Source organism: Schistocerca gregaria, chromosome 3 (assembly GCF_023897955.1).
Source record: "Schistocerca gregaria isolate iqSchGreg1 chromosome 3, iqSchGreg1.2, whole genome shotgun sequence".
Taxonomy (NCBI): Eukaryota; Metazoa; Arthropoda; class Insecta; order Orthoptera; family Acrididae; genus Schistocerca; species Schistocerca gregaria.
The window spans coordinates 146,510,712-146,534,506 of NC_064922.1; the positions used below are offsets into that span (position 1 = coordinate 146,510,712).

The 23,795-nt window shown below is 43.8% G+C and overlaps 1 protein-coding gene across 2 annotated transcripts in view; it reads right to left on the reverse strand.

Moving 5' to 3' along the window:
* LOC126354424 (tubulin polymerization-promoting protein homolog) overlaps positions 1–23,795 on the reverse strand; it is a 284,058-nt gene that overhangs the window by 122,076 nt on the left and 138,187 nt on the right. The window contains exon 2 of one of the 2 annotated variants that reach the window (XM_050004058.1): positions 4,141–4,291. The exons of the other annotated variant lie outside the window; for it this stretch is intronic. Coding sequence (XP_049860015.1) covers positions 4,141–4,257 — 117 coding nt within the window. The 5' untranslated portion in view covers positions 4,258–4,291. The remainder of the gene's footprint in view (positions 1–4,140; positions 4,292–23,795) is intronic. 2 annotated transcript variants of the gene reach the window in all.

The following is a 23,795-nucleotide window of genomic DNA, read 5'->3' on the forward strand; positions in this document are numbered from 1 at the left end:
TTAGTCATTTGTGGTGTAAATTTCTTTTCTTTCCAATTTTATTCAGAATCTCCTCATTAGTTACGCGATATACCCATCCAGTATTCAACATTCCTCCATAGCACCACGTTTCAAAAGTTATTTTCTTCTCGTCTGAACTGCTTATCGTTCACATTTCACTCCAAACAAGGTTACACTACACATAATTACTTTCACAGAAGATGCCTAACTCATAATTTTATATCAGTCGTTAACAAATTCTTCATTTACGGAAATGCTTTGTTAGCTATTGCCAGTCTGTGTTTTATATCCCCTCTACTTTAGCTTTTTACACCAATTATTTTGCTAGCCAACTAACAAAACTCATCTACTACTTTTCTTCTCTCATTTCCTGTTCTAGTTCTTTCATCATCGCCTGATTTAATATGACTGCATTCCAATACCCTTATTTTACGCACTTTGACGTTCCTCTTTTAACTTATTTTCAATGTGCGATCTATTACGTTTTACTGCTTTTTGAAATGCTTTGCTGCCTCTAACAGAATGACAATATCATCGGAAAACCTAAAAGTTTTTATTTCTTCTGTCTGAACTTTAATTCCCCTTCGAAATTTTTCTCTGGTTTCTTTTACTGCTTGCTCAAAACTATAGATTGAATAACATCGGGGACAGGCTACAATCCTGTCTCATCCCTTTCTCAAACACTGTCTCCCTTTCATGTTCTTAGACTCTTACAATAGCAGCCTCGTTTCTGTACAAGCTGTGCATAGTCTTCCGCTCCCCATATTTAATCCCTGCTATTTTCAGAACTTCAATGAGCGAAATTCAGTCAACATCATGAAAAGCTTTCTCTAAATTTATAAAAGCTATAAACGTAGATTTGCCTTTCCACAACCTATTGTCTAACGTAGGTCGAAGGGGCAGTATTGACACGCGTGTTCCTACATTTCTTCGAAACACAAGCTCGTCTTAGCTGAGGTTGGTGTCTACCAGTTTTTCCAATCTTCTGTAAATAATTCGTATTAGTATTTTGTAACTCGTGGTTCGACTGTAAACACACATGTGAGTACCTGGAACAGGAATTATTACATCCTTCTTGAAGTTGAGAGTACTACGCCTGTCTCATACATATTGCACATGGTAGGATAATTGTGTCATGACTGGCTGCCCTACGGATCTCAATATTTCTGACGGAATTTCGTCTTCTCCATGGGCCCTGATTCCATTTAGGTCTTTCAGATACGTAAGTACACTTCTGGAAATGGAAAAAAGAACACATTGACACCGGTGTGTCAGACCCACCATACTTGCTCCGGACACTGCGAGAGGGCTGTACAAGCAATGATCACACGCACGGCACAGCGGACACACCAGGAACCGCGGTGTTGGCCGTCGAATGGCGCTAGCTGCGCAGCATTTATGCACCGCCGCCGTCAGTGTCAGCCAGTTTGCCGTGGCATACGAAGCTCCATCGCAGTCTTTAACACTGGTAGCATGCCGCGACAGCGTGGACGTGAACCGTATGTGCAGCTGACGGACTTCGAGCGAGGGTGTATAGTGGGCATGCGGGAGGCCGGGTGGACGTACTGCCGAATTGCTCAACACGTGGGGCGTGAGGTCTCCACAGTACATCGATGTTGTCGCCAGTGGTCGGCGGAAGGTGCACGTGCCCGTCGACCTGGGACCGGACCGCAGTGACGCACGGATGCACGCCAAGACCGTAGGATCCTACGCAGTGCCGTAGGGGACCGCACCACCACTTCCCAGCAAATTAGGGACACTGTTGCTCCTGGGGTATCGGCGAGGACCATTCGCAACCGTCTCCATGAAGCTGGGCTACGGTCCCGACAGGCGTGAATGGAGGGACGAATGGAGACGTGTCGTCTTCAGCTATGAGAGTCGCTTCTGCCTTGGTGCCAATGATGGTCGTATGCGTGTTTGGCGCCGTGCAGGTGAGCGCCACAATCAGGACTGCATACGATCGAGGCACACAGGGCCAACACCCGGCCTCATGGTGTGGGGAGCGATCTCCTACACTGGCCGTACACCTCTGGTGATCGTCGAGGGGACACTGAATAGTGCACGGTACATCCAAACCGTCATCGAACCCATCGTTCTACCATTCCTAGACCGGCAAGGGAACTTGCTGTTCCAACAGGACAATGCACGTCCGCATGTATCCCGTGCCACCCAACGTGCTCTAGAAGGTGTAAGTCAACTACCCTGACCAGCAAGATCTCCGGATCTGTCCCCCATTGAGCATGTTTGGGACTGGATGAAGCGTCGTCTCACGTCCAGCACGAACGCTGGTCCAACTGAGGCGCCAGGTGGAAATGGCATGGCAAGCCGTTCCACAGGACTACATCCAGCATCTCTACGATCGTCTCCATGGGAGAATAGCAGCCTGCATTGCTGCGAAAGGTGGATATACACTGTACTAGTGCCGACATTGTGGATGCTCTGTTGCCTGTGTCTATGTGCCTGTGGTTCTGTCAGTGTGATCATGTGATGTATCTGACCCCAGGAATGTGTCAATAAAGTTTCCCCTTCCTGGGACAATGAATTCACGGTGTTCTTATTTCAATTTCCAAGAGTGTATGTCAACACATACATGTTTCAGTTATGATTTTATTTGTTTGTTCTCTAACTGTATCGACATGAGATCTCTAACGTAATTACATAAGGAGCAGTCAAATGAAAAAGAGACAGATAGGAAAAAGTAAGTAAACTGCTTATTCTTTCAATAGTTGATATATTAATCGTACTGTGAGACAAGGGGGTCAATGTCTTCATGGAAAAATGTTTGCTGTTGCCTACGAAACCATGGTTGTACCCAGGCTACGGCTGAAGCACGCCTACAGTCACGAATGCCTTTCTTCAGGACTTTAAAAATATGGAAATCGCATGGGGACTGTATGGGAGATGTTTAAGGGCTTCCCGCGAACTTTCTGCACCGTAGTCGAAATAACCTTGTCGACATGTGGGAGGGCATTATTCTGCAACATTCCTGCGCTTATGGACTTGATGGCGCGCTTCAGTTTTTGCAAAGCGTCCTTGTACCGCTGTGTGTTAACTGTGGCGCCGTGTTTCGAGAAGTAAGTGACCAGCGGACCGTTGTGGTCAAAGAAAAAGGTCGTTTCAAGTACACTTCAAAACGTATGCCAGGAAACTCTTACACATCCTCCGTACAGTTCCGTTCCCTCCCCATGCGATATCCATAGTTTTGGAACCCCGAAAAAAGACATTCATGGGCGTCGATTTGCTTCAGACGAAGAGGTGCTTGCCTGGGTACAATCATGGTTCCGTGGGTAACAGCAAACATTTTTCATTGACGATACTCACCGTCTTGTCTAACAGTGAGATAAATGCATTAACAGTTACAGCGTTACTTTAGAAATAATAAGCAGTTTAGTAAATTTTTTCCTCATCTGTCTTGTTTTCGTTTCTCAGCTCCTTATACTTTTATAATACATGGGTGAATAAAACAGCAACAACTACTACTACCACCACCAGTACTGCTGTGCGAGCCGAGTAACGTACGAGCAAAAAGGCTGCGTATGTAGAAGATGTGAGAGAATTCCACTCAAGAGAATCTATACTGAGGACAAGCGTGCATTGGGCTCGTCTCTCTGCCAGGTCACGCGTAACGAAGCTCGTCTTCACTCTGACTCGCACATTCTCAACTAGACAAACAGGGAAAGTATTTACTACGCATTGAAAACTTTCCTATTGGTGGGACAAACAAAAGTTACGATATCGCACGCATGCCACGCACGTTATAGGTTGCCTATTATAAGGCTCATACTGATCATGCTTTGCGCGGACAGATGGCTTGCAGGCTTCCTAAGGGATAAACGAGTTCCCTTTCTCCTAGTTGCATATGCTGAGCGCTGTCTTTCAAGGGAGATCACTTCTGTTCGTGTGTTAATATGACAGTTTTGCCTTACAGGGGAATAACAGTGGGAAAGATTTATAAAACTTAAAAAACCGAAGAGAAGCAAATATCTCCTTATTGTTTCATAACAATTCATTGTTTATTAGTATAAGTAAGCATTTATTGAGTGGCCTTACGTGTTAAGGAACACAACTAATTTAACTTGTACTAGATAATGGTGTGTAACAGCATGATGATGAACAACAAAATCGAATTATGGTTCTTACTTCAGACTCTTGATTCCAGAATAATTCCCAGTGTCGATCTTTCCTTGCAAAATTCCACTGAGACGCTGACTGACGATGACCGTCTGCGATCATTCCGCTACTCCACAGGCCCCACATTGTGATCTATCGCGCTCTTGCACTGGTCAAGTACCTGGAAATAGGCAACCCAGTTACACCAGCAAGGAGAGGCGATGCGTTTCAATATCTCTAACGCTCTTGCGCTCACTGCACGAACCAATGACAAAACGCGCAGCTGTTTTCTGAAAGGTAATTATCGCCCTATTTATGCAAGGATCCCTGACTAACGGTCAGTATTCGGTAATGAGTCGAATGAGGGATTTGTGACCTATATCTTTTCTCAATTTCATAAATTAATCCTTGTTTGGAAACCATGGCTACTGATTTTATACTGCGGTGCGCTTTAAATGGTTCTGGGCGCACACCGCCAGGTATTTTCCGGTTGTAAACCTCTTCCAGTGGGTGTTGCAGGCCGTCTAAATGCGCTGCTGGGGCGACGTGGAAATGTTCCAGTACCGGACACCTTCGGCGACACTAACTGATACAGGAGGGAGGTGTCAAAACCCACCACCTACGTTTACGATCAGTTGTACGGTACATGTCGTGTGGTTCTGAACGTGAGCAAACTAACGTGCATCGGGAAATGGCGTTATCGGTAACCTCTTTGATGCCGACTGAACAAGCTCATCCATTACCATTAATTAAATTCATGATAAATTTGTTTAATATTGTGCTATACTTATTATTATTATATTTTGAGTTAACATAATCCCATCAGCTGCTCCCTCCATCGGCGTGAGATAGACTATGTTTTCATTTGCGACACCAAGGAAAAATTCTAATACAATAAGGGCGTCGAGAACGAAAAAGGGTTTGAAACTACTGATCTCTACACTAAATGATCGTCATTCCTGTAATCAAGATTTTGTTTGTCTCCCCGCCTATTTGGATGCAAGACATTTCATTTACATTCAGAGACAGCTTACAGTTTCTACACCAAGCGTCGATCCTGAATTTTGCTACAGTTTTCTAACGGCCCCACTTCCAGGGCTGCCAATGAGCGGCGAAGGATAATGTTTTCCGATGAGTCACTTACACTTCCCCGGAGGACGAAACGACGTAGGGGAGTGATGTAAGAGCAAACACTCAGCAGCCGTTGCTGGAAGGACAGAGGCGATGGCGACAACCTCGAGGTCTCTGAAAGGTTTTCGCGACTTTCTCTTCTGGGAACCTTAATTCATGTGTAAGGCATTTTGGTTACCATGGTTACCAACTTCACCTGGAGTAATCATGATCCTATTACACAGAGTGGATAATATAGAACCTGCAATATTTTTTCGTGAAGGGGCACACAATTTTGTTGCATGTTTAATCTACCTAGTCAGTGACCGATGTACTCAAGCAAGTGTTTTTTTAGTGGAAAGTTATCCCATTTTTATGGCATTCGGAAAAAGGAGGGAAGGGAGATTACAATTTAACCTCCCGTTGATAGCGCAGTCATTATGGACAGAGCACTTGAAAAGACGAGAAGAGTGATATAACGCTTGTTAATGCAGGCGTTGAAAGTATCCAAGGTGTGAGCTAAAATTGAAACGTAAGCTCACCGGACTATTGCAGTGTAAACACATCAGAATGCGAAAGTATGCTGCGAAAGCCCGCATCTCGTGGTCGTGCGGTAGCGTTCTCGCTTCCTGCGCCCGGGTTCACGGGTTCGATTCCCGGCGGGGTTAGGGATTTTCTCTACCTCGTGATGGCTGGGTGATGTGTGTTGTCGTTAGGTTAGTTAGGTTTAAGTAGTTCTAAGTTCTAGGGGACTGATGACCACAGATGTTAAGTCCCATAGTGCTCAGAGCCATTTTTTATGCTGCGAAATGACATAGGTATTCAATTACTTTTTACTTGTTACATTTTTCACCAAACCTGTAGCTATTATATGCACCTGAGCTGCTGTTTTTGGCAGTTTATAACAAACTTTTATGTTTATCTGTTTGTATTACCGTTACGTTTTTTTCAGAAAAAGTTTTTTTTGTGTTGAATTTTGTTATTTCAAAGTGTTGTAACTGTAGATGTAATTCATGTTATGTGTAATTACACGAGACAGTAAATTATTCTTCAGGTAACGGGCGTGGTGGGATATTAAAACTCTGTGATCAATTACGCATTTACATCTACATCTATTGTCTGCGAAACACTGTGAAATGCATGAGAGAGGGTACGTTGTAAGGACTTCTTCCCATTCCATTTACGTACGGAGCGCGGGAAGCATGATTGCCTAACGCCTCTGTAGGCTCTATAATTAGTCTAATCTTATCCTTGCAATCCTAGGGGAGCGATATTCAGAGATTCATCATTTAAAGGTGGTTCTTAAAAACGTGAAACTTCCTGGCAGATTAAAACTGTGTGCCGGACCGAGACTCGAACTCGGGACCTTTGCCTTTAGCGGGCAAGTGCTCTAACATCTGAGCTACCCAAGCACGACTCACGACCCGTCCTCACAGCTTCAGTTCTGCCAGTACCTGGTCTCTTACCTTCCAAACTAAACAGACGCTCCCCTGCGAACCTTGCAGAACAAGCACTCCTGAAAGAAAGGATATTGCGAAGACATGGCTTAGCCACAGCCTGGGGGATGTTTCCAGAATGAGATTTTCACTTGCCCACGAAAGGCAAAGGTCTCGAGTTCGAGTCTCGGTCCGGCACACAGTTTCAATCTGCCACGAAGTTTCATACCAGCGCACACTCCGCTGCAGAGTAAAAACTTACTAAGTAGGCTTTCACAGGGTAGTTATCGCCTGTATTCAGTTGTTCGCCAATTCTGTTCTTACAGAATGTCTGTGGCACTCTCCTGCAAGTCAGCCATCACTCTGGCCGTTCGCACTAGTGGTCTTCTCTATTTGATACGGGTTCCAAACGCTTCAACAATAATCTACGATGGGTTGCACAGGTGTTTTATAAGCAGTCCCCTTTGTAGACTGTTTGTGTTTTTCTAGTTTTTTACTAATGAATCGAGGTCTCTCACCTGCATTACCTATGAGAAGCCTGTGTGAAGGGTCCATTCCACATTCTTACAAAAGCATACAACAACGTGTTTGTTTGACTCATTTCTGTTGCAGTATAGCATGACAAGTTTTTACGTTTTATGGAATAGAAAATTTTATATGTCTGAGCATTCAAAGCAACTTGCCAATCTCTGCAGCTCTTTGAAATTTTATCAGAATCTGACTGAATACTTATTTCTGCAGCTTCTTTCAGACATTACTTGATTATACATAACTGTACCATCTACGTAATGTCTGAGGATACTATTATTGCCTGCAAGGCCATTAATATACTACAAGAACAGCACCACTTCCCTGCGGCACACCTGTAGTTACTCTCATATCTGCCGATGGCTCTCCATGCAACATAACGTGCTACGTACTCCCCACCTAGGGTTCGCGAATTCAGTCATAAATTTTGCTTGATACCTTATAGATATAGTTTAGATAATATATGTAGATGTGGTACTGACTCAAATGCTTTTCAGCAATCGAGAAACACTGCATATGATACGTGACTGCCTTGATCCAAAGCTTTCAGTATATCGGTGTGAAAAGTGTGACTTGGGTTCGCATGATTGATGTTTTCGGAATCCATGCTTGTTGTCATGGATGAGGTCGTTGTGTTTAAAGTGACTCATTACGTTTGTACTCGAAATATGTTCTAAGATTCTACAATAACTGGATGTCAACGATAAAGGATCGCAGTTCTTTCGATTACTCCTCCTACCCTTCTGATAGACGGTTGTGTCGTGTGCCTTCTTCCACAGTTTTATGATCGAGAGATCCACAGTAGATTACACTGAGGTGGTAAAGGTCATGGTACACCTACTAACATCGTGTTGGACCTCCTTTTGCCCTGGGCAGTGGAGCAACTCGAAGTGGCATAAAATAAACAAGTCGTTGGAAGTCCCCTGCAGAAATATTGAGCCATACTGCTGCTATAGCTGTCCGTAACTACGAAAGTGTTACGGTGCACGGTCTCGCTTCCCGATTATTTCCCATAACTGTACGATGAGATCTGGGTGGTCATATCATCCGTTCGAATTGCCCAGAATGTTCTACAAACCAATCGCGAACAATTGTGGCTCGGTGACATGATGCACTGTCATCCATAAAAATTCCATCGTTGTTTGGGAGCATCAAGTCCATGAACAGCTGCAGATGGTCTCCAAGTAGCCGAACATAACCATTTTCAGTCAATGAACAGTTCAGTTGGACCAGAGGACCAAGTCCATTCCATGTAAACGCAGCCACACCATTACGGAGCCATCACCAGCTTGCACAGTGTCTGGTTGACAATTTGGATTCATGGCTTCGTGGGATATGCCCACACTCGAACCCTACCATCAGCTCTAACCAACTGAAATCGGGACTCATCTGGCAAGGCCACCGTTTTCCAGTCGGCTATGGTCCAACTGATGTGATCACGAGCCCAGGCGATGTTGTGAGTGCTGTTAGAAAAGACACTCGCGTCGGTCGTCTCGTGCCGTAGCCCAATAACGCCAGATTTCGCCGCGATGTCGTAACGGATACGTTCGTCGGACGTCGCACATTGATTTCTTCCACGTAGTGTTGCTTGTCCTTCAGCACTGGCAACTCTACTCAAACGCCGGCGCTCTCGGTCGTTAAATGAAGGCCGTCGGCCACTCGGTTTCCGTGCTGAGAGGCAATGCCTGAGATCTGGTACTCTTGGCACCCTTTTGACACGGTGGATCTCGGAATATTGAATTCACGAACGATGTCCGAAATGGGATACTATACCGCGTTCAAAGTCTGTTAATTCCCGTCGTGCGCCCATAATCACGTCGAAAACCGTTTCACGTAAATCACTTGAGTTCAAATGACAGCTCCACCAATGCACTGCCTTTCTATACATTGTGTACGTGATACTATTGCCATCTGCATATGTGCATATCGCTATCCCACGACTTTTGTCACATCAGTGTATGGATAAAAAGCCAACCCAGCCACAAATTCGGTGCAGACTCTCATACGGATTCCGTCGGAACCTGGAGCTTTGTTAATTTTCAGCGATTTAAGCTGCTTCTCGACACCAGTAGTGTGAGAGTTAAATTGGGTCAATTTCCCTGAATTTTACTTTGTAAAGAAACATTTGAAATCTTAGTTCACCATTTCTGCTTTACTTTGCTACCCTCAATTTCAGTTCCTATCTGGCCCATGGGTGTCTGGACAATAACGTTGGTACCACTAACAGCCTGTACATACGCAGAATTTCTTGGTTATTGTGAGAAATCTTCCGATTACATGCTTATGTAGTTATTAAAGGCTTCACGCATTACCCCCTTGACAGTCAAGCGAGTTTCATTCAGCATGATTTGTTTTATACCTACTACGCAGTAGCTCCTGTTTCTTTGGAAATTTCTTTATAATGACTAAACTATGACGGGTCGCTCCCATCATGGAATATTCTACTAGGTACACATCTGACGAGTGTATAGTCAATTACTCATTTAAGCCGGAGCCAAAGTTCATCTACATGCTCCTGTCGACAGCTAAATATTTCAAGTTTTTCATAAAAATATGACACTACTGTCTCTCTATCTAGCTTGCTGAACGTACAGATCCTCCAAATTTTTCAAATATTTTTTGTGTACGCTTTTTCTCAGCCTCAACAAATTTTATGAACTACGTACTAGCATAATGAATTGCGTACCAATTCCACAGTAGCTGCTTTTTAATAGAAAACCATTTCTCTGCCATATAAATCGACAATGTAACATCTGTGCTCAAATTATATTTGAATAACAGCAATTATATTTGAAAAACAGGAAAGACATTGTAACGCAAGTAAAAAATTATAACACAGCCAAACATTATACATTTATATATAATTACATATATAGATACATGCTGAAAATAGTTTGATTTTTATCTGGCTACCGTCTCAGAATATGCCATTGTTCGAAATAGGTAGCAATAAATTATACATATGTTTTAGTTGGCCTTTATAGGGTGATAATCATTGTTGCTGCAACTGCTACCGGTTTCTACGCGGACATCCTCAAAAAGGTTAGGTTTACTTTCTGCCATTAGATCGAATTTATTTCCATAATGTGTAGACTTCTGAACTCTCTATTCTAGAAAGTTTTTAGAGAAGGCATTCGGTAATGTTTCACCGCACGTCTTATCAGCCTACCACTTAAAAACCGTATTTTACCAGTTGATTTTATGCCCAGCATTGATTTCTGAGCTTTTCCCAGACATTCTCGTATGAGTTTTAATTTCTATCTCAGAGGATTTGAGTTTGGTGTCTACTACAACAATTACGCCACCTCAATTTCCGTTTTCTTATTCCGTCTACATGCGCTTAAATTTTCCCCAAATATCTCAATCCTATCAATGTCTGATTTTAGCCAGCACAATGTGGGCTTCAGAATTTTTTGGTAGCGCTTCAAACTTTGGCACTTTGTTGCGAATGCTCCACCAGTTAATAACTAGCATTTAAATACTCTCCCTTGCAGGGAGCATTTCTTTGTATCTTACGCTGACATTTCCGGGTCTCCTACAGCTATCGTTGTCTGTACTGGATGGTGAGTCAACCAATGATAGGTGTGCATCAAATCAAAATGGTTAAGAGGGCTAGTGACTGGATATAAATTTCGGGCACTTTACACTAGTTACAACTGCCTAAATTCATATTTAATTCCAACGGTGATGTACGACGAAGACCCACCGAAGCTTTCCAGATGGCAGTATACAGTATGCAACGGTGATGAAAAAAATGCTGCATTTCACTGTTTCTTGGGGTTTTGCACTCACCATGTTCGACTGTGTCACAGTCCACTGGCCGCAGCAGAAAATTAATTTGCTTCTGGGCTGTAAATTCGATGTTACTGGATGTCATGGGTCACTTCTTGCAACGATACATTTTAAAAATATGTTACCATTTACACTCATAGAACCTTTTATACCTAAATTGTATTGCCTGTTTATTGATACTAGTTTGATTGACAATATTTTATAATGGTATAACTGCTCATGAAAAGGCGGTAGCAGAAATCTGTAGGGTAGGAGGAGACATTAAAAATTAACAAACTCAATAGCGATATTAATCGCGTCGAAGTCTAGTGAGGTCTGGAGTAATGGAATCCAAAAGTAGCAAGATGATAAAACGTTTTGATAAGTGATAAAAAAAAGAAACTGCACACGATCACAGCTGAGAAGGTCGTCCCACGAAATCAGAAAGTAAATTACTTAAACACAATGTTCAGAGATATAAACAATGGCCCCGAACTACAGCAAAAATGGAAGTGAAACGTTTACGTCCTTTTCTGTACATAAGAAGAAGAGAACTAGGTCTGTCAGTGCCAAGGTCACGTGCAGCTCACAGAACGGAGCCCGTGACCAACATGCAATGTCGCACCCAACGGTTCGGCGACCAGTTAACGACAGGGCGTTAAAGTCACAGCATGCATCACGAGAAAAAAAGCACATTTAAAGTATTGTGATGTTGACTTAACCTTAGGAGCAGTTCTGTTAAGCTACATTGTCTTTACATAGCTGAACGCTGAACTGGTATTCAGCGGAGCTTCGGGAGCAGGGAATGATGTTAAAGGAGGAGGCAGGGAATCAGATCATTTACGTAGAAATCAACAACTAACCTGTATTTTATAGGTGCGATGTGTACTATACAGCGTTCACTAACGGTGACAATGGTCCTGTCTGCACTAATTGCGAAGTGTTTCACATACAGCAGTGGATATGAGACCCTATTCATCTATGACTAGAGCTAATCGAGTTTCAGTTTCTACAATAGATCTGTACATAGGTATTAATAGAACTACGCCTGCTAAAAGGCGCCATTGAAACAAACAATAGACAATCATAAGTATTTTGCTATAATGAACCGCAACTAGCTTTCATCTTAATTGGTGTTCAGGACGAATTTAATGTAGCTCAGTTCATGAGTTTTTCTGCTGAACACCTTGCATATATTACTAAAGTGATAAATTTTTCCCATATTGGTTGTTATTGAGTCCCGACTCAACCGTGGTGGACATCTGTGTTCCTGATGTCTGGTAACGTGGTTGATTCCTGACGACTACACTGCTGCATGTGTAAATCGTCTAATAGAATTCAGGGAGGAAAAAAGGGCTACTCTGGCGACTTGCGCGCATTGACAACGGCTTCACAGCCTAAATTATTCGTTAATGTAAGTGGAAATAAAACAACAAGAAGTTCTTTACCCCGTTTAATAACACCCAGCGCAGAGAAATATAACCATGCAAACAATTTGTTATAGCTATGCGCACAATCTCAACCAAAATATCTTTACATAGATTCCAGTTTTCCTACTTGATCTTTGCTCTATCGTCCAACTTGTTCAAAATAGGTTTCCTCTGTGATGTGTGGAGGTGCTCGGAATCGATTTCTTGTGAAACAAATACTTCATCCACTGTCAGTGGGTATTCGGTGGACGAAACGTCCACAACTTCAATAGTATTTGGATTGGCGCAATAAATAAGGACAGCGTACGGGTTCCATGCTACAGCGTTGTTTGGGAAAGGCTTTTCGGCAAGTGTTGAACCTTTACGTGCCATAAAAAAACATGTTCTCTCGTTTGGCCTCGCGGTGTCCCTTTCCCATCTAACTGGTCAGTTGATTCAGGGGAGGGGACCAAACAGCGAGGTCATCGATCCCATTCCCACCTAGTCCAGTCAATTGGTGCTTTTTCTCAACAGCTACATATGTATTTTCGGGGGTGCTGAACCCAAATGCCGGCCGGTGTGGCCGTGCGGTTCTGGCGCTACATTCTGGAGCCGAGCGACCGCTACGGTCGCAGGTTCGTATCCTGCCTCGGGCATGGATGTGTGTGATGTCCTTAGGTTAGTTAGGTTTAATTAGTTCTAAGTTCTAGGCGACTGATTACCTCAGAAGTTAAGTCGCATAGTGCTCAGAGCCATTTGCACCCAAATTTAAAGTTTATCGCCGTGTACGAGGTCGGCTTCAAACCTCAAAATTCTCGCATTTTCTTCAGTTTTTCGCTTATATCTCGAAAACTATGCGTTTTTGGAAGGTGCAGGCACTATACAAAATTAAAGTAGTACTCAGGTTTTATTTTCTGACTATCGGTATCGTTGCTAGCGCGCTGAAAACTGACAATTTTTTGGTCCTTCTGTGGAAACGTCAAATTCCAGCCGTTACAACCAAACCAATGGTAAGATGTGATTACAAAATTTCAACGTTCTCGAAGCAGAAGAGAGGGAAGACATGCATCAAAACAGCCGAGCCGGACAATGGAGAGGGCTTCTTTTCAGAAAAGCGATGAGGCTGCATTCGATGGAGACACTCTGTGATGAATGAGACTTCGTGATGGGACTGTGCTGTGTCACCATCTCAAGACTTGGTCTTCATTTACCCTTGGTGCAGCTCCAATGCAGTGATGACTTCTGCCTACTCCATGTAGTTCTGATTTCCATTCCAGTCTTTGTTGGATTTCATTCCAGACGGATACTGTCAAGAGCATTAGACTTTGTTTCCTTTTCTGAAGCCAGTCTTTCGTCTCTTCCTTGATACTGATTTTGCACACTAAGTTGAGTTTGACTGCGCTGTCAGTGAGTCATTCTCATGGCCGTCGCATATGGTTAAGGTCCGATTTCTCGCGTGCTGTCTTTGTAATATGACCGTATCGAAAAAAAAAAATGGTTCAAGTGGCTCTGAGCACTATGGGACTTAACACCTGAGGTCATCAGTCCCCTAGAACGTACTACTTAAACCTAACTTACCTAGGGACATCACACACATCCATGCCCGAGGCAGGATTCGAACTTGCGACCGTAGCATTCGCACGGTTCCGGACTGAAGCGCCTAGAGCCGCTCGGCCACCGCTGCAGGCGACAGCATTGAAAACTTCACCCCGGTCTGAGAGCAGACACCTTCTAATGCTGCTACCATAACGGTGAACGATTACGCCGTGTAGACCTCACCGTGTAGACCTTGCCAATGGACAGCGGCTGTGTCAATAACCCAGCACGCACTGCCTGCTCGCAGAGATGGAGGACAAGACAACAGCCCAGTACACAACAACCGACGCATGCCGATTCCACACTCCGACGGCCGATTTAAGACTACGGTGAGCTCTAAGTGATAAGCTATCTTCCCGGAAAACTCATTTGTGCCATGTCTGCCCAGTAAAAGCACTATAAACTGAATATTTAATAGCCGGCCGCAGTGGCCGAGTGGTTCTAGGCGCTTCAGCTCGGAACTGCGCTGCTGCTACGGTCGTAGATTCGAAACCTGCCTCGGGCATGAATGTGTGTGATGTCCTTAGGTTAATTAGGTTTAAGTAGTTCTACGTCTAGGGGACTGATGACCTCAGGTGTTAAGTCTCATAGTGCTTAGAGCCATTTGAACCATTGTTGAACCATATTTAATGATACTGACTGTTTTTGTTGTTGTTTCAGTAAATTGTTTTTATATTACTATCGGTGTTCACCTCCCACTCATTCCGATGTTTTGCACACATCCAGTGAATATAACGATCAAGCTTGACGTCCGCAAAGCAGAAATCGATATATTCTTCCGTATATCCCTGCTAAAAACTCCTATTCATCAAATTTTAGAGTCCAACATAGGTCAGATATCACGCGACTTATCTAGCAAGATACAGTAATGGTAGAATGACAGAACTTGTGTAAGTAGATAACGTCCATCATTATATCTGTCGATTGTTTCGTAAAGTTATTGTATTGCTGTCTTGTATCTGCATGACTTCAACAAACAACGATGAATAACTGCTCGTGAGGCTTTCGACTTTCATGGCCGTTTCTTCTTTAATATTTACCAAGAATAATGCTCTACTCCCTAATTTCATGCAGTGTAAAGCTGTTTAGAGAGACATACTGTACGTAAAAAGCGTATGTTCCGAGCAGCTGAAAAACGGAGATTCGAAACTTGTCATGTACTGTAAATAAAGGTAAAAAAAAACTGAGTGGTTGCGGTGCTATCTAAAATTGTATTTCGTGGTCACAGACAAACGTAGTTTAGGTCTGGCATTGGGGATCTGTCAGTTGATCAAAATCTTTAGGTCAGCATCTCTCCCTCTGCTCACTTGGTACACTTGTGAAAAAAATTTTCTTCTACACCAGGACTCCAACCCGTCCGCTCCGCGTACTGAGCCTACGCGACGGGAAATGTTTGAGTATGTAAACTACTGTGCATTATTCTATAAAGCTAGGTTCGAGGCATGCAGAGTCGCACTGCGAAGACAACTTTACGGTCCGACTATCTGAGTGATTAGTTGCACAATCGTCTGAAGTATTTATACATTATCGCAATGACACAGGAACGGTCTTCATGTGTTGCAAAGTCGACACGGCACAGTAACCTGTGAAATGACTTACAGAATACACATACAGACAACATTCACCGTACCTAGTGCATTTTTCACCGGTCTCAGTAAACTTACGTTACTGCGTCACCAAGATGAAGAGCTTGTTTACAAGAAGGAAACCACAGACTCGTCATGATATAGTCGTTCCTGACAACGGTTGGCGCCTCGTGTGCTCTTTTCATAAACACACGGCTGTAACACGCGTCCCAGTGCGCTTCCACAGTCACCTACGACCGCTGCATTAATCAAAGAAGACACAGGAAAGCCTAGATGTGAACAATGCGACCAGCATTTGAAACCATAATCGGGCTAGCATGTGCATCGACTTTCCACAATCGCAGCGTCAACAGGCTAGCAGAATTCAGTATTCGGACGGTGGGAGAGTCTAGAGAAAGCGGATAACTAATTGTCGAAGCCTGGAAGACGATACATACATTGGCAGTGAAGGCCGAAACACTGGCATGAAAAACCTAGCAAATACCTGCTCACAATGTAAAAACCCAAACAAATATTCCAACCACAAAACTTTAGAAATATGTTTTTTTTTCGAAATTATCGGGGTACGTTTCGCAACAGTGAGAAAATGCAAAACTTAAGTTCAAAATGGCTCTGAGCACTATGGGACTTAACATCTATGGTCATCAGTCCCCTAAAAATTAGAACTACTTAAACCTAACTAACCTAAGTGCATCACACAACACCCAGTCATCACGAAGCAGAGAAAATCCCTGACCCCGCCGGGAATCGAACCCGGGCGCGGGAAGCAAGAACGCCACCGCAGAAACTTAAGTGAACACATAACTGATCAGAAGTCCCCACTGTTTCAGTAGCTCTTGTACTCTATATTATGCAGATCACTGTGAAGTGCATGACAGAGGGTATTTGTTAATGTATCACAGGGTAAAGTTTCTTCCCGTTTCATTCGCGGATGAAGAGTAGGATCAGCAACCATTTACCTAATATTATCTGCACAGCCCCTAAGGGGTACTACCGTAATGACCTCAAGAATTTTCGTAGTTTGTACCCCCATAGATTTTCTTAAATTTTGCTAAGCCGGTTCTCTCCAGATGGTACGCGCTTTTGTTCGAATTATGACTTTTCATTTGTGTTACGGTCTCTCTCCAGCCAAACGATCCTGTGGGCTTTTCGCAGTGCCTTTCATTATAAGCATTCTACGTTCTCCGCAGATAAGCCCAGACATCAAATGGTTCAAATGGCTCTGAGCACTATGGGACTTAATATCTGAGGTCATCAGTCTCCTAGAACTTAGAACTACTTAAACCTAACTAACCTAAGGACATCACACACATCCATGCCCGAGGCAGGATGCGAACCTGCAACCGTAGCGGTCTCGCGCTTCCAAACTGAAGCGCCTAGGGCCGGCCGCGGTGGCCGAGCGGTTCTAGGCGCTTCAGCCCGGAACAGCGCGACTGCTACGGTCGCAGGTTCTAATCCTGCCTCGGGCATGGATTTGTGTGATGTACTTAAGTTAGTTAGGGTTAAGTAGTTCTAAGTTCTAGGGGACTGATGACTTCAGATGTTAAGTCCCATAGTGCTCAGAGCCATTTGAACCATTTTTAAAGCGCCTAGAACCGCCGGCCCCAGACTTCCACCTGATTAGTATTCGAGAGTGGACCGTACAAGTGGAAAAAATGCAGTTTAGCGGTATTTTACCAGTGAATCGTATATCTGCCCGCTGCTTTACCTATAAGCGATCCCTAAACCGCTCGCCCAAAAGTTCGGAGACGGATTTTATTGTTGGCATATAAGCTACGTCAGCGGAATAACTAAGCGGCGACTTGAACCAACAACTATAAACAACAGAAGTGCATTCGATCAGCCAGTTGTGAGCAGGCAATGTTAAATACTTGAGCCGCGGCCGTAATGTGTCTACATCGTTATATCACAAATATAAATGGAGCATCATCTATAAAGCAAGTGTTCAACACATCCTTTAGAATGTGACGCGTTTTGATTGAAATGCAAAACATAGACAATTGTTTTCTGGAAAGAAAATCATCGAGGGTGACCAGACTTCGTGTTATCAATGCGAACCTATCACGAAACGCCAGAGTGTACAAATTCACGTGAAGGATCAACTCTCTGACGACATACTGTTAACAGATATTCAAGCTAATGTGACTTGCAAGTATAATAACGTCCCAAAGACGGACTTTTCTGACAGTTTTACATGGGTGTATGAGCGTTCTGTGCGTTTTACTCAAAAAAGGGGGGGGGGGGGAGATAATGTAGATGGCCGGAAGCATTAGTACTACCATCTTAACGTATCTATATTTTTCATTAATTCAATCTCGATATTTTTTGACTGACAGGGTATGTCGGGTTATATCTCGCATACTTTCCCTCTTCTCTCGTGGGTAGAAACTGTGTCGCCTATTTTTAATAAAATGTTAAACTAGTAAATCAATCAGTAAGCTCTATTTGAAATAACATAAAGCTATTATGTTTTCTTTCTCGTAGAGGAAGACGAAATATATCCATTTCTTGGAGAGAGTTCGATTCCATCCATTTAGAGAGAAGCACACGCGAATGGTCTACACTCCCACAGTATCGTACTGCAGCATAAGGCTTATATAATTAATACTAACTGAAAATTATTTAGTACTGAAACATTAGTCGTTGTTTATTCGAACTTTATTGTGTGAGTCTTGGAAAAAGATAAAAAAATATATAAAACATTTTATTACTGTTTTACAAATGATACTGTCCCATTCGCAGTCCAAATTATACTTTATAACATCTGCTCCACATTTAATTGCGTTTTCTGGTGTGCACGGATCGTAAATCAGAAAAACAGGGGTGGATTTTATACACTGAAGAGCCCAAGGAACTGGTACACCAGCCTAATGCTGTGTAAGACGCGAGCACCCAGAAGTACCGCAACACGGCGTGGCATGGTCTCGACTAATGTCTGAAGTAGTGCTGGAGGGAAATGACACCATGAATCCTGCAGGGGAGTCCATAAAGCTGTAAGAGTAAGAGAGGGTGGAGATCTCTTCTGAACTGCAAGTTGCAAAGCATCCCAATAATGTCCATGTCTTGGGAGTTTGGTGGCCAGCGGAAGTGTTGAAAATCAATAAAGTGTTCCTAGAGCTACTATGTAGCAAATTCTGGACGTGTTGGGTTTCGCATTGTCCTGCTGGAATTGCCTAAGTCCGTCGGAATGCACAATGGACATTGATGGATGCAGGTGATGAGACAGGATGCTTACGCACGTATCACCTGTCAGAGTCGTATCCTGACGTATCAGGGATCCCATATCACTTGAGCTGCACACGCCCCACATCATTACAGATCCTCCACCAGCCAGAACAGATCCCTGCTGGCATGCTGGATCCAAGGATTCACGAGGTTGTCTCCATACCTGTAGATGTCCATCCGCTCGATACAATTTAAAAAGAGACTTGTCCGACCAGGCAACTTGGTTCCAGTCATCAATAGTCCAATGTCGGTGTTGACGGGCCCAGGAGAGGCGTAAGTGGGCCTTCGGCTCCTAAAGCCCATATCGATGATGTTTCGTTGAATGGTTCACACGCTGATACTTGTTGATGGCCCAGCATTGAAATCTGCAGCAATTTGCGGAATGGTTGCACTTTTGTCACGTTGAACGATTCGCTTCAGTTGTCGTTGGTCTCGTTCTTGGAGGATCTTTTCCGGCCGCAGCGATGTTTGAGATTTGACTTTTTACCCGATTCCTGATATTCATGACACGCACGTGAAACGGTCGTACGGGGAAATCCCACTTCATCGCTACCTAAACAGTAGAAACTTTCGCCGTTCGTGGGCGGGCATTATCCTGCTGAAATGTAAGCTCTGGATAGCTTGCCATGAAGGGCAACAAAACGGGACTGAGAATATCGTCGACGTACGGCTGTGCTGTAAGGGTGCTGCGGATGACAACCAAAGGAGTCCTGCTGTGACAAGAAATGGCAGCCCTGAACTTTATTCCTGGTTGTCGGGCCGTACGGCGGTCAACTGTCAGGTTGGTATCCCACTATTGTTCGGGGCGCCTCCAGAAATATCTTCGCTAGTCACCGGGGCTCAACTTGGAGCGGGACTCAGTACTGAACACAGTTCTACTCCCGACGCTCCGCACAGTCGTGGGGAACCAACGCGAGTGTCACCTGCCATGCGGCCCGACAACCAGGAGTGATGGTCTGGGGTGCCGTTTCTTTTCGTAGCAGGAGCCCTTTGGTTTCTCCACAGACTAGCGCTCACAGTCCATGATTCACAGTCCTATACTCCAGCCGTCTTTCTAAAAGTGAGGTCCACGTTTCATTCTATGTGACTTCTGTTGTTATGGAATGCGCTTTTTGCCTGTGTTAATTGCTTTTCGTGACTTCCTTTCTTTACTCGTTATTCGTTACTTTGCTTCCAAGGTAGCTTAAGTCGTTCAGCTATATGGTCTCTATTCTTGATTCTAAGTTGAAAGCTAACCTCATTTCTGAACCTCAATACTTTTGTTTTTCTTTGGTTAATTCTCAATGCATATTGTGCATGATGTAGATTTTTCATACTATTCAACAAGTCTTTTAATTCTTCTTTACATTCAAAGGGAATAAAAATTAATTAGTTAATTCTTTCACTGAGGTCTTTTCATGATGAATTTGAACGCTATTTCTGATCCTTTGTTTTTATTTTCTCTTTGATATACAAGTTGAGCAGTAGAGAAGGAAATCCATCTCTGCATTGCACCGTTCCTCACTCGAGCACTTCTCTCGCTTCTTCTAGGTCGACAAATCCTATCAAAGTACTTGGATTTTTCTTAAATGTTGCTTTTATTTTCAAAGGCAAAGTCAGAGCTGCATTCCTGCTGCCTTTACCTTTCCTAAAGCCAGCATGTTTGATACCTAACAGATTCTCAATTTTCTTTGCCATTCTGTGGAGGCCCAGGTTGTTGTCACGATGACGATCGATAGTCGCTCAGAAAAAAACATAATCAATCACACATTTTACTGAAGTAGAAACTTAAAGATTCGTAACAACGCTCTGCGATGGCAACGCGACTGTGGGCGTGTGCTGATGACAGTGGGTGTGGTAGCACTGATGCTGCTCGTTGCCAGTGGTCTGTCGTGTAGCTTCATGCTGGGCAGGAATGGTGACAAGGGGACGGTTTTCATGAAGTTTTGCAAGGACAATGAAAATTGAAAATAAAGAGACCCATGTTTCGACTTTTTGCTAGATACTCCCTAGTTCTTGACAAAATCTAGGTCAAAAGTTCATAAAAGACAATCGTATTTTTAATGCTGTACATCGAAAGATGGTCTAAAACATTTTATTAATATAATACTGGACTCAAAGCTAATAATGTTCGCGTTTTTAACGCTTTTGTATTGTCACGCTGTACCTTGGGTACTCGTCGTTCAGTGTGTCCAGCAGAGCGAGGTCGGCGGTCGAACGGTTGAGGCGTTAGACTACCAAACTGACGGTCCGTATTCAGTTCTTGGTCGTGGCTTTTTTTCCATTCGATATTTTTTCTGTGTATCTGATAATATTCTGATAGTCTGAATACTTTTCTTTCATTCTCCTCTTGAAGTAAAACATAGGGAGGCGCAATTAATAATCAGATCAGTGTGTATAATGTATTGATAGTTATTTCCACCGTGACAGATAGTAGAGAAACACACACAATGTATATTTTTGCGTAATCCTAACTGATCGTCTATTCTCGCAATCAGTTGGGCGAAATTTATCCGAGAAGCGGACAAAACATAAATATTTCTCGCATCATGCACAACAGACGAACGAAATCCCGTCACATTGACCTGTTTTTCGGTTCATTGTTTGAGGAAAACACAGCTCATTCACGTTGCTAAAAAAACATCTATCAAATGGAATTTGTGTACCAAGCGTATAAAAGCATGCTTTGAAAGACAGGCGCAGAGAGCTGGTTATGGACCAACGCATGATTTTGAAGTCGTGTAGTGAAATTTTTTAGCTGTCAAAAAAAGTAAACGTCACACGGTTAACAAAGACAGACGTATTTGGTGGTGTCAATTTCACAGTGAGCATCGTCACGATTGAGCCTCATCATCTAATCCTATTGTGGCGCCTCATATATAACGATGAAAATAACTGTCAATGCATTATACATATTTACTTGGTTAATAATCACAGCTCCCGATATTTTACCCAAAAAAAGGGCAAAGAAAGGTATTCCCATTGTCAGAATATTACCAGACAGTCACTCGGCCCCGGCACGGCTCTGAGGCGCAATGCAAGACGCGCCATGAAGAGCGGAAACCCGCCGTGATACTTGCAGACGAAGATAGGCGTCAGCAGCGATGTCCGTTCTTGCGAGTGCAAGAAGTGCGAGGCCATCCACATGGGTACTAAAGGAAATTTTGAGTATACGATAAATCGCAAAAATCTAAGGGCTGTCAATTCGACTAAATGCCTAGGAATTATATAATTATGAGCAACTTAAATTGGAAAGACAACATAGATAATATTGTGGGGAAGGCTAAACAAAGACTGCACTTTGTTGGCAGAACACTTAGAAGATGCGACAAACCCACTAAACAGACACCCTACATTACACCTGTCTGTCCTCTGCTGGAATGATGCTGCGCCGTGTGGGAACCTTACCAGGTACGATTAACAGAGGACATCGAAAAAGTGTAAAGAAGGGCAGCTCGTTTCGTGTTATCGCGCAATAGGGGTGAGAGTGTCACTGATATGATACGCGAGTGCGGGTGGTATTCACTGAAACAAACGCTGTTTTCTTTGTGGCGAGATCTATTTGCGAAATTTCGATCACCAACTTTCTCTTCCAAATGCGAAAATATTTTGTTGACATCTACCTACGTAGGGAGAAATGATCATCATAATATAATAAGAGAAATCAGAGCTCGAACAGAAAGATTCAGGTGTTCCTTTTTCCCACGCTCCATTCGAGAATGGAATGGTAGAGTAGTAGTATGAAAATGGTTCGATGAACCCTCTGTCATGCACTTAAGTGTGAATTGCATAGTAACCATGTAGATGTAGATGGAGGCGTACAGAGTCAGTACACCCTCCGAGGCGTAGATGGTTAAGCGGCTGCTCTGTCCTGGTCTCGAATGGACGCCCCTCAGGGCAGAAGACTGGCTGCGGTGAAACGACCTTGAAGATGACCCTTCGGTTAGGAGGCGCCAAGTCCACAGCGGTGGACTCGTGCCAGCAGTAGCTCTGTGACTGGTGGATGTCCGGTCTCGTGGTGGCTGCTTTCAGGACCATGCCATCTCCTCAACTGGTGTCGGCCTCTTCTGATCGCTGGTGACTGCCACACTGCCATCCTTTTGGGTAAAAATAATGGGTTAACGACGTACATTAAAGCTAGCCCGTAGCCTTCAGAGGTAGTAACCAGCCTGCCGATGCCGCAGTCACCCTGCCTTTCCCCCTGCATCGATGTTATTGTAACTGGCCCATGGCTCAGCCCGCAAGTTGAAATCGGCTAGTCGCGATGCTGCATCTGACGTAATTGCGTTCTGGCCCACTCCACTCACGGAGCGAGGTGGCGCAGTGGTAGCACACTGGACTCGCATTCGGGAGGACGACGGTTCAATCCCGCGTCCGGCCATCCTGATTGAGGTTTTCCGTGATTTACCTAAATCGCTCCAGACAAATGCTGGGATGGTTCCTTTGAAAGGGCACGGAAGACTTCCTTCCCCAATCCGACGAGACCGATGACCTAGCTGTTTGGTCTCTTCCCCCGAACAATCCAAATCCACTCCACTCAGCTGCTCCCATGGCCTTCAGCAACAGACGTTGCAGTGTCGCCGTTTTACTCAGCAGCGCCGAAAAACAGTAGCAGCGCTACAGTTCTTTTGTATATTATTCTTGTCGGTAACTTGGATGTATGAGCTGATACACTAACTGCGCGACAATTCTTAGACTTACCTGATCTTGTTATATTGGATATTCCATAGATGACATTCTTACGAAAGTCAAACTGTTTGTCTCCAGTGCCACAGATTCAACACACAACTTGAATAATCTAACCGCTCGAATAGCTGAGTGCGTTAACGCGCCGCTTCCAGGATTTGTGGAGGCGAGCTTGTCCTGGATAGAATCCGCTTTGCGATTATCGACGAGAACTGGTGAACCGGCCTGCATGGATGTGGCTTCCGAGCAGGTATTCATGTACCACCTCAGATACGTACTACGGAAACATTTAGAAAACGTTCTCACAATTGAACATGAGATTTACACTAGACGCAAACAAATGGGGTACTCAGTTCGGT